Genomic DNA, 17,064 nt, shown 5'->3' on the forward strand with positions numbered 1-17,064 from the left:
CATGAATTTGTAAACAGGGGGCGGGGGAGGAAACTCTTAGGCTCTAAGATCCCTTTCATATGAGCTCCTCACCTTAGTGTTATTTCTGGATGAATACGGGAAGAAGAGAACACAAATCTGGGCCAGAGAACTCATTTGGAAGGTAACTTAGTGGTTAGAGTGAAGGCTTGGATAGTTGAACTCAACCAAGGTGATGCCTGTGGAGTGTGTGGCCCAGGAGACAGGCTTAGGGATCACTCCATGACTGTCCAATATTTATTTGATTATTAGCCTAATAATGATTATGATGAGCATTATAAAAGAAAGTATGGCAAAGGTGGCGAAAGGGAAAGCCTATTGGAGAAGAGGTAAGGGCTTCTCAGGGCATGGGAGGGCCAGATTACTGCTAGCCAGTCTTGACAAGTGGCTGCAAGTTCAGAGGCTCCCAGAGCCACCATATCAGCCAAGGAGATGCCTGGTGTAGGGGTGGGGGATGGGGAGAGATGCTCCCAGCAGCAGCAGTGGCAGGAGAGAGCCCCTGAAAGGCAGGAAACCCAGAGGCCGCAGGAAACATTAGTTGGAGAAACAAAGCGTGTTTGAAAAGCTGAGCCTGGTGTAAGACAGGAGCAGGAGAGGGAAGCCCTGTGAACAGTTCGAAGTGACATCTGTCCTATTTTCTCTGATTACCAAAGTAATATACTGGTACTTTACAGAGCTTTATATAATGTAGATAGCAAAAGAATTTCTGATCCAAGTTTCGAAAATCTTTTTGTTGCAGTTTAATCATGACCTGAGCTGAAGGCAGTTGCTTAACCAAGTGAGCCACCCAGGCACCCAACAGAGGCCCTTCTTTAAACCCAACCACACTCCCACGGCAGCACTGGATCACATACATGTCCACTTGCTGGCCTCTGACCAGATTCTAGTCATTTCTTATGTTCATTCATCCAAGTGACAAACATCAAATCCCCACAATCTGGGATTGGAGTAATGTACATGCCCTTACCTTCATGAAGCTAGCATTCTAGCAGGAGGAGACAGACAGTCAACAAAGAAGAATATGTTAGTGATGATAAGGGCTATGGTGGGAAAGAAAGCAATGGAAGGAGAGTAAGAAGAATGGGGTGGGCGAGGAATGTGCTATTGTCTAATAGGTTGGTCAGGAAAAGGCTGCAAGGCAGACAAGAGCTGGGTTACGTTTTATGTGATGGCTCTGGCTGTTCTGTTAGAAATGGGCTGCACAGGAGCAAGGTGGAAGACAGCAGATCCAGCCAGAGATGACTGTTAGCGTGACCAGGGTGATGGTAGGAGCAGTGATCAGCTGTAGCTGCATTCAGTATATATTCTAAATGTAGGTGTGATAAGGTCTGTAGACAGATTGGTTGTGGAACATGAGAGGGAAGTCAAAGGGCCTTGTTTCCACCAGGGACAATGCTTCATTGCATAGAGAGCACAGGACCAGGCCCTGAGTCCAGAGTCTATTGACCAAATGGGTGGACGTCTTTCCTGATTACAGCTGGCCAAAATTCCTATGTGAAAGGTTTCTTTTCAGTTGTCTCAGAGGAGGTAATATAAATCCTAAGACAAATAATTGCAGTCAGACTGTCCACCCCAGCTCTGTCACTTACCAGCTGTGTATCTTCAGGAAAGTTATATAACCTCTCTGAGCATCAGCTTTCTCTTCTGGAAAAATGGGACAATGATAGTATCTTCATCACACCGCAAGAGCATACGTAAAAAGTTCTGGCATAGAGCCCAATATCCACTCAAGGCTTAGGAACTACCTCTGTTAAACCAGTTCCCAGAAAAAACAAGCAGACAGAAGTCTATGGAGTAAGGGTTATCTTTATTTGAATTGCAAAATATAAATATGAACCAGGTTTGGAAATACAGGTTGTAACAGTTCAGAAATGGCACCAGAAACTTCCAGAAGGGACCATGACAGCATACCTTTTTAGTTTTCAGTGAGGTGGGTGGGTTTACACAAAAGCCCTCCTCACCTCCAAACTCTGTAGTAATTGGTAGGTCATCAGTCAACAAGAACAGTCGGCTCCAATGTTTCCTGCTCCTCCTCAGCCTTTTTTGTTGCTAAAATCTTCTCTAGACTATCCTCTGCTGCACTGACCCCCACATGGAGTAGCACCAGAAGAATGGCAGGCGTAAGAGAAATGTCTCGACACAGGGGAGAGGGAGTTCCCACTCTGTCGGCCTGGGGCTGTTGGGGTTGAGGAGTCAGGAGAGCTGCAGGCATGGAAGTCCAACCTCTTACGAGATTTGGCAGGGACAGGACACAGGCAAACACCAATATCTGTTGGTATGCTTGGACGTCAGCACCTTGGGCTTTCAAAACACAAACAGTAGACAATATCGCCTAGGCAAGACCGCAGTCCAACTCATAGAGAGGATCTGACAAGGTTAACTCCTTTATCTTGACTCTACTGACCTCCCGCTATGGTACTGCAATTGTGGAAGATCTTTGGAAACGTGGACAGAGAGCAGATTATCCCAGATGGGTCACGGACCCACCTTGGAGTTGTGGCAGAGGGGTGTGACGCTGAGCCAAGTGGTGGGGTACACAAGGTCAAGGGCCAGGAAATCGCCAAAGTAACAGACTAGGCACTTGAAATATTATTGTTAGATTGTTAAAAACTAAATAAATTAACATACATAGAATAAAATAAATATATAATTTAAGAGGCATTTTACAAACAAACGAACAAAAAATAGTTGTTACTTTTCCGTCTGGGTAGAAGTCCCAAAATTCAGAGTTCTCGGGCTTGTTGTATTTCACAGTTAGCTCGTCAAATCCTGCGCCAGAGGCTCCAAATGGCCGATCCCTTGGTGGCTGCATGAGTTCATGGCTTTTCAATCTTCGTTGCTTTCTTCCCATCCACAAAGTTTTCTTTCATCCTCTCCTTCTTCTTTTTTATCAGTCAATGATCCTGGAGCATATGGAATTTAACCAGCATCTGAATCCAGAAGGTAATTGTTTAAACGAACTTATGGGGATATGTGAAGTTTGGAGGAGGGGAATCAGAAGGGCACGAAGGCCTCTCGCTTTTGCTTTCTTCAGACCAAGATCCCATTTTGACATAATCCATTTGGCACTTGAAGGCTCTGGTATTTTGGCAAAGCAATTATGGGAGGCCCAATCTAGACAGCAACCGGGAACGAAGGAGTCTTCCTGACTAGCTGTGACGTACTTTCCCTCTGCAGAGTCTACGATCAGCTGTGCCTTCTCAGAGGTAGCAGTCGTCCCGCAGATTCCTAAAGCACAAAAGGAAGTCACGTAAAGCTGGATCCAGTCTTAAGAGGTCTTAAGAGTCTCTCAGATCCAGTCTTACAAAGTAGGGAGCTCATCTGGGAATGGGCAGAAGAGGGGATAAGGATGGGAGAAGCTGTGGTCTCAGGCATCTCTCTCAGGTATTTCTCTAGCAATTGTCACCCCAAGTGGAGATGACCCACTGGAAACCTTTTTGAAAACCATTCTGCAATGGGACTCTGACTCTATAGTAGCCTGCCCTCCAACCCCTAAGTCAAGAGAAGAATTCAGAATGTCTTGAAGGGAAGATGGTGATGGTGCCGTGGGGAAAACAATGGCCTATTACCTTGAGCACAGGTCTCTCTCAGTGGGAAGTAGTCATGCCCAACTTCACTTTCTCTTCACTTTCCACATCATAACCTCCTCTCCTATGGTACCTGGAGGAGACAAGTTTTGTGAGCAAGCTCTGCCTGATATGACAGGGTACAGGTCCCAGAGAAGATCCTTCTAAAGGACACTGCCATGGTAGTTCCCTCCATTACTTGGAAAAGCCAAGATGGTCTAGCAGGGGGCGCCTGGGTGGCTCAGTGGGTTAAGCCTCTGCCTTTGGCTCAGGTCATGATCTCAGTGTCCTGGGATCGAGTCCCACATTGGGCTCTCTGCTCGGCGGGGAGCCTGCTTCCCCTTCCCCCCTGCCTGCCTCTCTGCCTACTTGTGATCGCTCTCCTCTGTCAAATAAATAAAAATAAAAATAAAATCTTAAAAAATAAAAATAAAAAAAGATGGTCTGACAGACCTCTGGTCAAAGGCCTGAGTGCCCCAAGGAATGCCTGTCTCTAACAGCAGGCTATAATTTGCTGAGAACTTTGACCTCATTTACATGATCCTCATACTATCCTTATGAGGTAGGTAGACAGATTCAGTCACTGTGAGATTATAGACCTCAGAAAGACAGGTAACTTGGTCCAGGTCTTACAACAGATGAATTACACAGCTTGGAAATGGGCAGTGTGTTCGGTAGGTCTCCCCCAGTCTAGAACATAACCTGGACTGGAAGTATGGCCTGAGGTTGAGATGCCTCAGAATTGAAAGGCTATATCACCAGCCATGCTGTGTCTATCAAAGCACACACTAATGTCATCGAAACACAGAGCAAAGGGAAAGAACTGTTGTGAAGAGGTAGAGCCATGGGTGGGTCACTAGGCCTGCTTTGAAAAGCAGGACCTACAACGACCTGGCAATCTTTGCCCTGGGCTCTGGACCCTGGACTCACGGCAGGCCAGAGAAGCTAGGTTCCTAGAGAACCTGTACTCAGGAATGTCAGTCAGAGTCCTAGCCTGGAATTTTGGAGGTTGGAGGGCTCATGCGATGATCACAGACAGAAGACCCAGAGGGAAGAGGAATGGGAGTGATTTGCAGAAACAGCCTGCAGGGGGCCCCAATACTCACCTAAACATGAGAAGCCCCACGATGACAAGCAGACAGACGGATGACAGCACCACGGCCACCACAGCCAGGATGGTTGTGTGGTCATAAGTATATAAGCGATTTTCCACTGGGAGGCTCAGCCCATGGCACCTCTCTCCGTGGTAACCGGGGTGGCAGCTGATTCAAGACAGAACAAAGTGGAGATGAGCTTAGTGGTTTGGCCTCTCTCTACAGGCAATGGGCCTCCTGCCTGAGGCCATTGCCAGCTCTCACAGCCTCACACCCTATCAGTCCCTGACCTTGATCCCCATCCTTCCTCTATCCTTCTAGTAGGAGTCTAGGAAAAGGCGAAAACCCCTCTGAAGGTTCTGTAGCTTTCCTCGCCATCCTTCACTCCCCCTCTCCATTCCCTCTGGTTCTCTGGATCAAGATTCCTGCTTCAGGCAGGGAAAAAGTGAGGGAGGACTTGAAGGTCCAAGTTACATATATTCTGTGTGTTTATTTACTACATGTGTATTGGGAGCCCCTCAGAAGACTTAGGTCTGTGAGCTGGCAGGTTGAGCTGAGGGGACTGAGTATCACTCCCTCTAGTAGGCCCCTTAACTCTGACCCAGAAATAAACCCAGCCTTCTCCACCACAGCTTCCAGCCCTCAGTTCCTCTCAGCCACGGCCCATCCTATTAATAGGTCCTGTTCCTTTGCCAGGAGTCATTTTTCTCAAGTTCCCTTCATTTAACTCCCAGCTCCCTCTGGGTGCAGGGTCCACTTTGAGAGCTTCACATCAACTTTTGGCCTCTGAACCTTGGGCTATCTGGCCTCCTCCATCATAGGACAAAGCAAACAAAACCAAGGTAGCTTCTTATTGCCCAGCTATCTTGCCAGAGCACGGAAAATGTCATGGAAAACAACCCTCTGGCTTTTCACACCAAGAAATCAATCAGATAGCAAATGCCTCTTGCAACATAAAGCATTTCCTCGAAGCTCTGAGGAAGACTTGGAAGCACTTTCTGTTGAATAAAACATTCATGTCCCTTCCTGCATCCGAGTGCCCAAGAGGCCCTTTGATGTCGGTGGCGGCCCCCCATGTTATAGAAGGGCAGAGCTATCCTCCCCATGGTCACTCAGCGGAGCAGAAGTGTGGTCTTGATTTGTCTGACTCTGAGCTCAGTGTGCTCCCCGATCCCACCCACAACCACACTGGCACCATCTGCCTGGAGCCTCCAGGCCACTGGCTTGCTGATGGAAGCACCGAGAACCGGGTGGCCCTCTATTCTGAGCTGTGCCTCCACTGGGAAGCAGGTCGTGTGTGTGATACCTCAGAGCAAGGAATCCCTTCTTGGAAGAGGCACCCCGGAAGTGGACCTTTCCGGACCTGGCAGCAGCAGGGGGGCCAGGCCACCCCTGACGAGTGCCAAGCAACTCTCCCTGCCTCAGCTCCTCTTGGGTACTTTGGGGAACCATCCCCCTGCAGGACAAATGGGGGTCAGTCCCACAGACACACAGCAGGGCAGATGGCTCCATGCCTTGACTCTTCATGAATCTGTTCCCTTGGCCAAGATGGGCAAAATAACCACCCCCATCCTGACAGGATACGGAGGAAGCTCTCAGGAGTCCCCCTGGAAAATCATTTATGCATAACAATTTACAATTCATAAGGCCCTATCCCTATCTGCTAGCTCAACTGAGATTCATAACATCGGGTAGGCAGGTACAGCCCCATTTTACAGATTGAAAGATTAAGATTAAGTATCAGAAGGTGTGATTTACCAAAAGTAGCACAACTAAGAAGCAACAAGACTGGGATGCCTGGGTGGCTCAGTTGGTTGAGCAGCTGCCTTCGGCTCAGGTCATGATCCCAGCGTCCGGGGAATCGAGTCCCACATCGGGCTCCTTGCTCAGCGGGGAGCCTGCTTCTCCCTCTGCCTCTGCCTGCCATTCTGTCTGCCTGTGCTCGCTCTCTCCCCTCTCTCTCTCTGATAAATAAATAAAATCTTTAAAAAAAAAAAAAAAAGAAGCAACAAGACTAAGACTAGAAACCAGTCCTAGCAGATTCCAAATTCATGATTCTTTCCACTCTGAACAGCGCAGATTACCCCAAGGAAACATATCTGATGAAGTGAGAGGTTCCTGGGGCTGTCTGACCCTGGTCTTTGATCTATTATTATTAACTTGAATAATAGATAGCAAGCATTAAAGGCTTACTGTGAGCCAAGTACTCTGTGCTAATTGGTTTACAAGAATCATTTCATTTAATCTTAAAAACATCTCTGTGAAGTAGGAGTTAGTCTCCCCATTTTAAAGATGGAGAGACTGAAGTTTAAATTCTTAGCTAATTTGCCCAAGGTTACACAGCGAGTGAGAGGTAGAGCCAAGACTCAACCCAGCAATCTAGATGACTCTTTCAGAGACTATGCCTTCCTGGGTTAGGGGTGGGGGAGAAGGGAAGTTGAAACTGAGGCTGTTTTTCACTTCCAGCCATCACTCAAACCCCACAGGTAGTTACTCAGATGATAGAAATAAAGCTTGGTCTCAGAGTCCCGCAATTCCGTTACATAATCCCTCCACCCCCACCCTGAGTCAAAAGGATAATAATGTAAACATCCTAATATTACCCACCTCCCCCTCCCTTTGCAAATGACTCCTGACTTCCCCAGGGAAGGAGGGGGGGTGAGTACGTTCTAAGCATCCCGGGTGGGGACAAGATCATGTGTCTTGCTCAGAGCCAGCAACCCACCAAACTGGAACATGTCCCTCCTACAGATGTTTGCGACCTATTTCAGAACTTGTATTACAATGGGAGTAAGAACCCTCTAGGGTCCAGAGACTCTTCCAAGCAGGGTTTCTCTGCCCCTACTTCATGCCTTGCTGCTATTTCTAGCCAGGTGATCTTGAGCAAGTTACTTTTACTTTTTCAAGCTTTGGTTGACTCGTGTAAAACACATTATTAATAAAGACCTATTTCACCAGAGTATTGTGAAGATCAAATGAGATGTTACACTTAATAGCCCTTAACAAAAGGCCAAGTCCCACATATGTGTGAGTTATTATAAAATAGGACTCCAGAAGATACTGTCCTGAGGAACAGGGCCCTGAAGTCTGATGGAAAGAGAAGGGGGCTCACCATTCCTTCTCAACATCTGGCCAGGGAGGCCAAGGGAAGGCCCCGGGCCTGTCTCTCTTCCAGCTGAGTTCTCCTCAGCCTGACTGCCTCTAGGTTTCCTCTGGCCACAGGAAACTTTGCAGCCGGTTTCTGGGTCAGCAGCCAGTCAGGAGCCCCAGGAAACGGCTCTCTGAGGGCAACTTTTGGCTGGTGACATAAAAGGGTTTTCCTGTAAATGGTGGCTGTGGAGGACTGGTTTAGGAAGCCAGCTAGCCTCAAGCTTCTCAGGGCAGCGCGGGCACACCCTGGCTGGTGGTTCCAGGGTCTAGAGGGAGGAAGGAGCAACAAAGGGCCCCAAATGTAGGCGCCCAGCTAGCACACTTCCCCACACCAGGAGCTCTGTGTCTTCTTGCTGCACTCTGTCCCGAGTGCCAAAGGCCAGAGCCAAAGCTTAGACACAATCCAGCCCCTAGAAAATCTGCCTAGGAAGCAGAGACAAAGTCTTCAATCAGATTGCTCTGCTCTTAGGCTGGTAAAAGCCTTAAGAGACCTCGAACATAACAGGTGTCCTCTATGAAATCCTATTCAAACTCTGTAAGGACAGATAGGGAAGAGGAACACAAGCCAACAACACCCAGTACAGCCTGGGGGCATGAAAGGTATGCTGGACTAGAAGTCAGGCACCTGAATCCTTGTCCTGTTTCCATCCATTTATTTAGCTGTTGATCTCAGGCAAATCACTTCCTACTTCCTGGCTCTAGTTTCCTCACCTTTCAACTAGAAATAGCAAGTCCTGCCAACTCCCTGTCTAGGGCTTTCGAGAATCCTAGGACATGACTGTAATTCCCCATTCCCTAGAATAGCTGGTACCAGGTAGGTACTGAACATGTACCTGCTGGGCTCAGCTCATAATAAAAGTTTATTGGGAAGTTATGGGGTAAAGGAGAGAAGGCATTCTCACCATTAGGACCACCTTGACCCTGGGCAACCTTATCTAGTGGCTTTAGCTGGTGGGTCAAGCCCAGCGGTCCAGGATAGCAGCCTTAAAAGGTTCTCAGCCAAGCAGTCCAAGTCCATCCACCAAAGCCCTGGGTCAGTTTGGACCAGACAGAATCCTGGCCTCAATCCACCTTGACTACCCTCAGAGTTACAGCCTCCAACCTGTGCTAATGATGGCATTTCACAAATTGAAGACAAACATTTCCTACCCTATCCCAAGACCTTGGGAAGAATACTACTATGGGGACTGTCTATGTTACTCCAAAGCAACTCCCTCTAATACCAAGATCCTGACAAGGATGTTATAGGGGAGGACCCACAAGTGATCATGGACATGGTAGAAAGTGACAGGTCTGTCTGCCAATTGCTAAATACAGAGCAGCTTTGCTATCTGAGATCAGATAGGACAAGGAGGGAGCTTTAAAAAGACAAGGGATTGGTACTAATCCCAGTAGAAGAGATGCCAGGCAGCCAACCTTCTTGACAGGTTGAGAGGTGGTACACAGCTAATAGCCTCCCGGCCCTGTCCAGAGCCCAGGTCTCTGAGCCTGTCTCTCTACAGAGGAAGAGAGTGGACATTTGTAGTCGAATGTGGGTGTTGGCCCCAGGCACAGCAGCAACACTATGCCTGAGAGCATGGCAGTGCTGTCATCCCCAAAGGGGTGCCAAGGCAGCCATTTGCTGGGCTTGGCCTTAGCAGAGTAGCTGAGGAACCCAGGGCCCCTCCGCCCAGGGAAAGGGTGGTGCTGCCTGACCAGGGGCTGATGCCTACTGGGTTGGGTTCCATTTCCTGTTAATTTTGCACAGAGGACGTGTTCTCCCAATCCCATGGCCAAAAGGCCAATACCCACTATGTCCCCCGACATCCTGGCCCTTGCGGGGATGAGGAAGAAGAAACGAAGGGGCTTCTCCCTGTTCCCATTATGACTGCTTTCTGTATAGTCCAGGCATGCCTTCGAATCAACCCACACGTGCTCTCATATGAGTGCACATATATCCGAGCACACACACATCTGCACGGCGTGAGTCCAAATGCACCTCAGGGCTTGGGAAAGGAGGCTGCAGGAGCTCCCCTCCGCCCGGGGAAGCCTACTCAGCGTGTGTTCCACTGGCTTCTCCCATCTGAACTAGGGCCTGAGGTAGGACTGAAGGACCTGCCTTCAGGTATCAGCTCTCCTAGCCACACCCTTGCCCGAACAAGCAGGAAATGTCCCCAAGGATGAAAGAGCGTCACAAACCTACACCACAGGAAATTACATCCCATGCGGGGGAGAGCCCCTTCCGCTGACTAAAAATATTTCCCCTCCTCCCAACTTCCGCCTGAAGATTGAAAAGAAACTGGGTAAAATTATGAATTCAAGGAACAGTGACAACGAGGAACAGCCACGTGACTGACAAAAAGTGTGCTGAGCACAGTCAGCCAGGGAAGGGACACTCACATGCAGGATGGAGCCCGGAGCTCCTTCACGTATTTGCATTCGCCATGGATGCAGAAGTCCTTGTATTTCCGAAGACAAGGGTCTCTCTTCCTCCCTAACCCCTTGCCTTTCTTCTTTTTTTTCCCACGCTCCTCCTTGCTGGGTGTGGCCAGAGCCTGTGGCTTCGAGGAGAAAGCAGCTGCAGGAGAAAAGCACTCTGTTAAGTCTTCGACTCTTCCTAGGGGAAAGACCCAGAACAGCACCCTGTCTGAAAGGAATACGCACGCTCTATCCCACCTGAAGTCAGAGGACTGGGGAAGGCCTCCTTGCTCAGTGCCTCCCAGGGGGCTAAGGGAAGATTAGGCAGAACCACCAGAAAGCAGTAGAGGAAACAGAGGCTACAGGGGTCCCAGGGAAGGCATTTCTCAGGCTCAGTTTAAGAACTTCATTCGAACAATGCTAGCTTCTGTAAGTAACTGCCACTGACTGGGCAGTTCCAGCAAGCTCTCCCCCACCCCACTGTCCATCCCCATTGACTCCCCCACGCCCACTTGGTGCTATTTTGGCCTTAAATCAACCTCATTTCCTGATGTTGCACTCAGTGACCCACTTGCAGGAAGACAGTGTCAGAAATAAAAATTGCTTCTGGAGAAGGTACTTGGAGGGTTTTTTTGGCGGGGGGTGGGGGGTGGTGCTCCTAAAATAACAACAGTGTCCATGTCCAGACAGCCCCCTCTGAGGCATCCATCAGCACCAGGTTACCATAAGCCCAGGCCAGAGCCAGGCTTAGGGACTGCAAGCAGGCTATCCCTGCTTTTCGACATCAAGAATATTTACCTGGCTCTGTGTCCTTTGTAGCTCACTACTTCTCTCAAAGGTCTATTAAATTTACTCCTAAATGTCCTGTTTATAGCTCTCTAGGATGGATGAGTATAGTGTGTACATGGGTGCAAAAGATGGAAAGTAAGGAACTCCAGAAGGAACTGGAACAATGATGACACCCCCCATTCTTTCCACACTTCAAAGCGGGGGGGAATAACAGCCTCACATAGACATCCAGCCGGGACAGATGGTGGGCTACACCCATCAGCCCATCAGCCCATCAGGGGTCTGACGCCAGTCCTCTCTCCCCTGCTCCCAGAAGAAAAAATGTGCCTGCTGCCCATAACTGTAGCCACGTGTCTGGTGTAAGCACGAACATCATACATAAGACTGGAGACCCAGGGTCCTCGAGTGGGAAGTAACTTGAAAGAATATCATGGTTTCCCATTTTCAGATGAAAAACTTGAGGTCCCAAAAGACAGTGATTTGGTAAAGGTCATGTAGGGTTGAGATCAGAAATGTGGTCTCTGGATTCCATATCCAGCGCTCTTTCCCAATATAACCAAACTGCTCACACACCCCTGTCCCTTCCCCTGGACAAGTCTAGAGCACCCCGGATGTTGAACCAGAAATGAGATAATAAATGGGCTCTGAAGTTGGCACACCTGTGCTCCAACTTCAGCCATGTGATTTTGGGCAAGTGGCTTAATCTCTCTGAACCTTGAGGTTCTCGGTGAGTAGTGGCTAGCACAAGTTCAATCTTAGAGGATTGCTATAGGATTAAGCAACCCACAAGAGTACAGTGATTGCCTAGAACACAGTAGGTACTTAATAATTGGTAATAGTTATTAATTTTAGATGATAGGATCCCCAGACCTGAAAAAAAGAGCTTTTGCCAAGCAAAGCCAAGAGAAGGGAAAAAAGGCAGGTGCCAGTAGTGCCCCAGTCCCATTCCCTCTGGTGTAAACCCTAGTCCCTTCAGAGCTCAGACGGTGAGGCAGATGCTCAGAAAGACCAGAGCTGTGGTAAAACTGGGCAGGAGGGGCAAGCCAACCAGAGAGGAAGAGAGTGACAGGGTGACAGCGACGCTCCTGCCAGGGACAGAGAGCAGTGAGTCAGGTTCTGCAGAGGTATGAGGAGCAGCCATGTGGGTGGAGGGTGAGTCACAGCCCAGCTCTGCCCAGCCTAAGAGGAGAGGGCTTGGAGAATCCAGGTTGTTCCGGCCAGGGGTGACCCAAGGAGGCTATGGGGAGAGGACGAGGGGTGGCAGCTCAGGCTCAGCTTGGGAGCAGACCTTTGATTCATACGAAGCAGAGATAGCACCTAAGGGAAGCTCTGGGTAAGGCAGGGCAGGAACAGGTGGGTATCTTTCCAACCAAATTAGTCATTCTGGAGCTCCAGGGCTCAGTCCCTGCTCCACCCTTAAGAATCACTGCAGGTGGCTGGAGGCAGGCAAGTGGGCAATGCTGGAGGCTCTGGGCTCAACCACAGGCACATCTGCTATGGTCCTGCTGTGGTCATGACGTCAGCACCTGCACACGAGGGTCATTTCTGATGAGTCTGGGAAGACCTACAGCTCAAATCTCTCCATCTGTCTCTGTCTTCCTCTCTTTCTGTCACCCTAGAATATTTTTGGTCAGACAAGGACCAAACAAACACACGGTAGGTCTGAGATCTCTGCTCAGAGCCCCAGAATCTAGAGAGATTTAGAGAGTGAGAGATAAAGGGACAGGGAGAGAGAAGTGGAAAGAGAAAGAATTAGATGGAGAGGAAGGAACGGAGGAAGTGTCTTTCTCTAAACTGGGAGAGTAGGAGCCTGGAGATGGGACGCCGAGGCTCAGAGGATCCCACATGGTCCTTCATCCCTTCTCTCAGGGTCTCAGGGTGCTCCGAAGGCTTTGGGTAGGATGTGTAGATACCCTGCATTTCATTATATCTCCCTAGGGACACTGTGCCCACTGCTCATAGGCTCCCAAGGAGGTGCTGGCCTCACCCTCCTCACCTGGGGGACCAAGAGTTCTTCATTGCCCTCTGTTTCTCTAACCTGGAGACAGGTGGAGAACACTGCACACCTCTACTATGTCCCTAAGCTCTCCACATCTGTCATTTTATACATGATAGTCATTTGATGGAGGAATTAAGACTTGCACCCATTTTGGGGCACCTGGGTGGCTCAGTGGGTTAAAGCTTCTGCCTTGGGCTCAGGTCATGATCCCAGTGTCCTGGGATCGAGCCCCACATAGGGATCTCTGCTCAGTGGGGAGCCTGCTTTCTCCTCTCTCTCTGCCTGCCTCTCTGCCTACTTGTGATCTCTGTCTGTCAAATAAATAAATAAAATCTTTAAAAAAAAATAAAAAAAGACTTGCACCCATTTTTATGTAGAAACTCTACGGAAAGCATCCCAACCATTCCTCCTTGTTCCTTACTCCAGCTTAGCCCAGAGCAAGACCCCAGACACCTTACCTTCTCCCTAAGTTCTAAATTACCCAGAACGGCAGCAACTCGACATATGAGACTCAACAGCAAGAAAGACAGTGGGACCCACATTTCAAGATCCCCGAGTAAGCTGGTCAGGCTCAGCAGCTTTTCCTTGAAGTCCTCCATGAATACCCCCAACCCATAAGCACGCCCAAACAACGGGAAGCCTCGATCTACGTAATCTTCAATTGCCCAGCGCGGGCTCGAGGATGGGCAGCCCTCGCACCCACCTCTTAAAAGATCCAGGTCTGTCTCTTCTAAGTTCAGGACTTCCCTGCCCCGGCCGCCTTCCGGGGCCAGTAGTTGGTCTGTAGATTCGGTGGGAGAGTCCAGGTTGCCGGTTCCAGCTGCCAGCCCTCTCCGAAGCCGCTCCAGGCTCTCGCCAGTCACCAACGCCGAGAGCACTGCGGGCGAGGGGCGAGGCCGCATCAGACACCCTCTCCAGACCCCCGGTCGCCACGCACCAATGCTGGCGCCCGCCTGCCAGGGAGCACGGGCCCCACCAAGTGGCCCGCCCTGGGGTCGCTGCAGCGACCTTCCCCGGTGCCCCCCAGCACAGTGTCCCCCAACCCCCGCCCCTCCCCGACCTCCGGGGACGTCGGCAGCTCTCTCACCTGCAGCCAGAAAGAGCTTCAGCACCACCGACGGCAGCAGCTTCATGGTCCTAGACCCGGCGGAGGCGGCGAGGCAGCAATCACTTCGGAGGCGGCGGCCACGGGGCGCTGGCACGGGAGCCGGGGCGGGCGGAGCGCAGGAGATTCGGCCGGTTTCGGTGTGCCGGCGGCCTCTGGGTGCAAGCCTAGCAGGGACCTGCGTGGAGCTGGCGGCCGCTGGGCGTCTGTCTGCTCGCTCTGTCCGTCCGCCCGCCCAAGCCCCTGGTGTCTCGGTCAGGCGAGCCCCCGTCCGCCCGCAGGTCCCTCAGTCGACTAAAGGCTCCCGGGAGCGCGGCTGGGAATAAGGCTCCCGGAGGCGCCGAAGCTCCGCCCCGCCTCCCTCCCCCCTCCCGCGCTGGGCCGCTCGCCCGGCTCCCGGCGCCGTCCGCGCAGCCCCCGCAGCCCCCCACTCCGCGGGCGCCGCGGGGGGGAAGGGGGCGGGAGTAGGAGGCGGCGCTCACATATTTTGGGACCAGGCCAGGGCCGCCGCTGCCTGACTGTGGGAAGGACTGCTGACCAGCAGGTGGCGGGGACCAGTTCCTACCTTTCCCCAAACGCTTGTCGCGCTGCAGCCTTGTGACTGGCGAGCTAAGCTCTGTCCTTGGACACCCCTCGTTCCTTCCCCCTGTTCCAGGCCTGGTCCCCTCCAGCCATCCCTGCTCCACACCAGAGATCTGCACCCAAGTCACCTTCTGAAGGGTAACACTCGCGTCTTTGCCTAGCAACACAGCAGATAGTAAATAATTAATTCATGTATCATTTAAAAATTGGACATATGAATGCCAGCAGGTCTCCCGAGCCCAAAGTAACTGGAGTTGCAGTTGCAGGCACTTGGTATCAATCCAGCTAAAGCAAAGGAAGTTAGTATTCTAGCTGCTAGAGTGGCTTCCCTCCATATTTCTCCCAAGGAACACAGTCTCAAGACCATTAAGAGTTTTGAACTATGGATTGTAATTCCCAGGCTTCTAGGATCAGAGGGACAATGGTTGTGCAACATGCCTCATAGTATTCTGTCTTGGAACACCCTTCTTCCCCAACATCAAAACTGAGACCCTCTCCCATAGGAACCAGCTGGCTAGCCTAGGTTGCTATGTTCAACAAGTGCCAGGGGACTGATGTGTTTCTCCTCCAACCTATGTATTTTTACAGGGGTCTTCTGCTGTCAATGTTCTGACCCAAAGAAATGACTCTCCCAGTAAATATTTCAGCTCCCAGAGACATGCTGGGGAGGGAGTTGTGTGACACAGGGCTGGGTTGGCATTCAGAGCCCTCAAATTGTGCCAGATAGAGCTGCTTGCCTGATTCAGCCCATGTGTAAAGATAAAAACAGGCCTCCTATTTATACCCAGGCTATCCCCCACTGTCTCTCTCCATCCCCACTTTTGCAGGGGTCTGCCCTCTTGACCTGCTCCTACCAACCCTTCCCAGGCCTAGGTTTCCATAGTAGACTGGAATTCCTACATACCTAAGTTGGAATCCAGACCTGGCTGCTTCCTGAACAAATTTGAACAAGATATTTAATTTCATTGAGCCTCAGTTTCCAAATCTCTCAAATGGAAATAATAACAATAATAAGGCCTCCTTTGTAGAGAGCTTTTGGAAGATTGAACGAGGAAACTCCTATAAGAAAACAGTTAGTACAATTCCAGGTGTATTATAAGCTCTCAATAAAAGTGACCTATTATCTTATTATCACTAAGCATTCTACCTTGACTATTCTGTTCCCTTAGAGCCTTTTCATCTCTCCCTTCCTGCCAGGTCTGAGGCTATATGTTGTCGGTTGGACTGGTTTCAGGCGGAAGCCGACCTGTCACCTATTTGGCCCAGTGCCACTGTGGGATTATTCTTCTGGGTGATTACTAGTACCTTAGCGGATGGTCACCACCCAGGCCACACCTTTGTTCTCCCTCAGGAACTGCTTGACCACCTCCTTCCCCCAAACAAAACCACTCTGGGATCAGGGCTCTCCCTGGGGGAGGGTGGAGGGAAACACTTCCTGACACACAGCCAAGTCACCCCTTGCTCCTACCTGTCTCCAGGGTCACACCCTGCTTTCCTGTCCCAGCCTGCCTATCCCTTTGCACGCTCCGTCTTTCCGCCTTCTCACCTCCACATCAGCCTTAGCCGCCCCATTCATGGGGCAACTCCAAGCTTTCACCACACCTAGGAGCCTCACCCTACCTCGGTTTGTGTGTCAGCCAGGTTTTACGGGAAGGGCTTGGAAAAAAAAGACAAAGACCTGGAATGCCTTTGGGACAGTCATTTCCCCTCTCAGAACCTGGGGTGTCCTCTGATCAAAGAAAATAAATCAAAATTCAGGCTGGGTTCATTCCATTAGCTTATTTATTCCTCAAACATGCAATGAATGCTTTCAGGCACAAGGGACGCAGCAGTAAACAAGGCAACCAAGAATGTGCTTTCATGATGCTTCCATTCTACAGAAAGGGAAACAGGTAACATATTAAGTAAATTTAAAAAATGAGAAGCAGCTATAGTGCAAGTTCAAATGCAATGATACACTATAGGGGGAATGTGTCCCAGTGCTTGGGATGACACTTTAGGTGCAAACTCGTCTCTGAGCAGGTGATGTGTAAGCTGAGGCCTGAATAAAAAGAAGGAAACAGACTTGTGCTCATCCACTGCTAAAGCATTCCAGCCACGTGCATAGTGCACCAACTGAAGTGGGAACAAACTTGGAGGATTCAGGGAACCGCAAGACGGCCAGAAAGCAAGGAGGGTTATAAGATAACCTTGAAGCAAAGGCTAGGGACAGGGAACAGAGGACATTACAGGCTCTGCTAGGTGCTGGAATTGATTTCCTATCACTGTGGGCATCACATGAGATGGTGATGGGAAAGCACAATTATGTAGGATTTTTTTCATGTATCCTAGCCCCCCCCCCCCCCCCCCCCCCCACATACGTAC

At 50.2% G+C, this 17,064-nt stretch overlaps 1 protein-coding gene across 1 annotated transcript; it reads right to left on the reverse strand.

The window, feature by feature from the left end:
• Positions 1-1,804: 1,804 nt before the first annotated feature.
• HBEGF (heparin binding EGF like growth factor) lies at positions 1,805-14,186 on the reverse strand. The gene is made up of 6 exons (XM_059417732.1): positions 14,101-14,186; positions 13,717-13,890; positions 10,208-10,385; positions 4,691-4,846; positions 3,588-3,678; positions 1,805-3,246 (listed from the first exon to the last, which is right to left on the reverse strand). The coding sequence occupies exons 1-5, from the start codon at positions 14,144-14,146 to the stop codon at positions 3,606-3,608; spliced, it is 627 nt and encodes a 208-aa protein (XP_059273715.1). The 5' UTR covers positions 14,147-14,186; the 3' UTR covers positions 1,805-3,246; positions 3,588-3,605.
• Positions 14,187-17,064: the final 2,878 nt, after the last annotated feature.

Source organism: Mustela nigripes, chromosome 12 (genome assembly GCF_022355385.1).
Source record: "Mustela nigripes isolate SB6536 chromosome 12, MUSNIG.SB6536, whole genome shotgun sequence".
Classification (NCBI taxonomy): Eukaryota; Metazoa; Chordata; class Mammalia; order Carnivora; family Mustelidae; genus Mustela; species Mustela nigripes.

Excerpts from the sequence above, each read along its gene's own strand:
- HBEGF (XM_059417732.1), bottom strand. The coding sequence starts at position 14,146 with ATGAAGCTGCTGCCGTCGGTGGTGCTGAAGCTCTTTCTGGCTGCAG. Across the intron at positions 10,386-13,716 it reads AGACCTGGATCTTTTAAGAG|CTGCTTTCTCCTCGAAGCCA; the intron begins GTGGGTGCGAGG and ends TTTCTCCTGCAG. Across the intron at positions 3,679-4,690 it reads GTGGGGCTTCTCATGTTTAG|GTACCATAGGAGAGGAGGTT; the intron begins GTGAGTATTGGG and ends TGTCTCCTCCAG.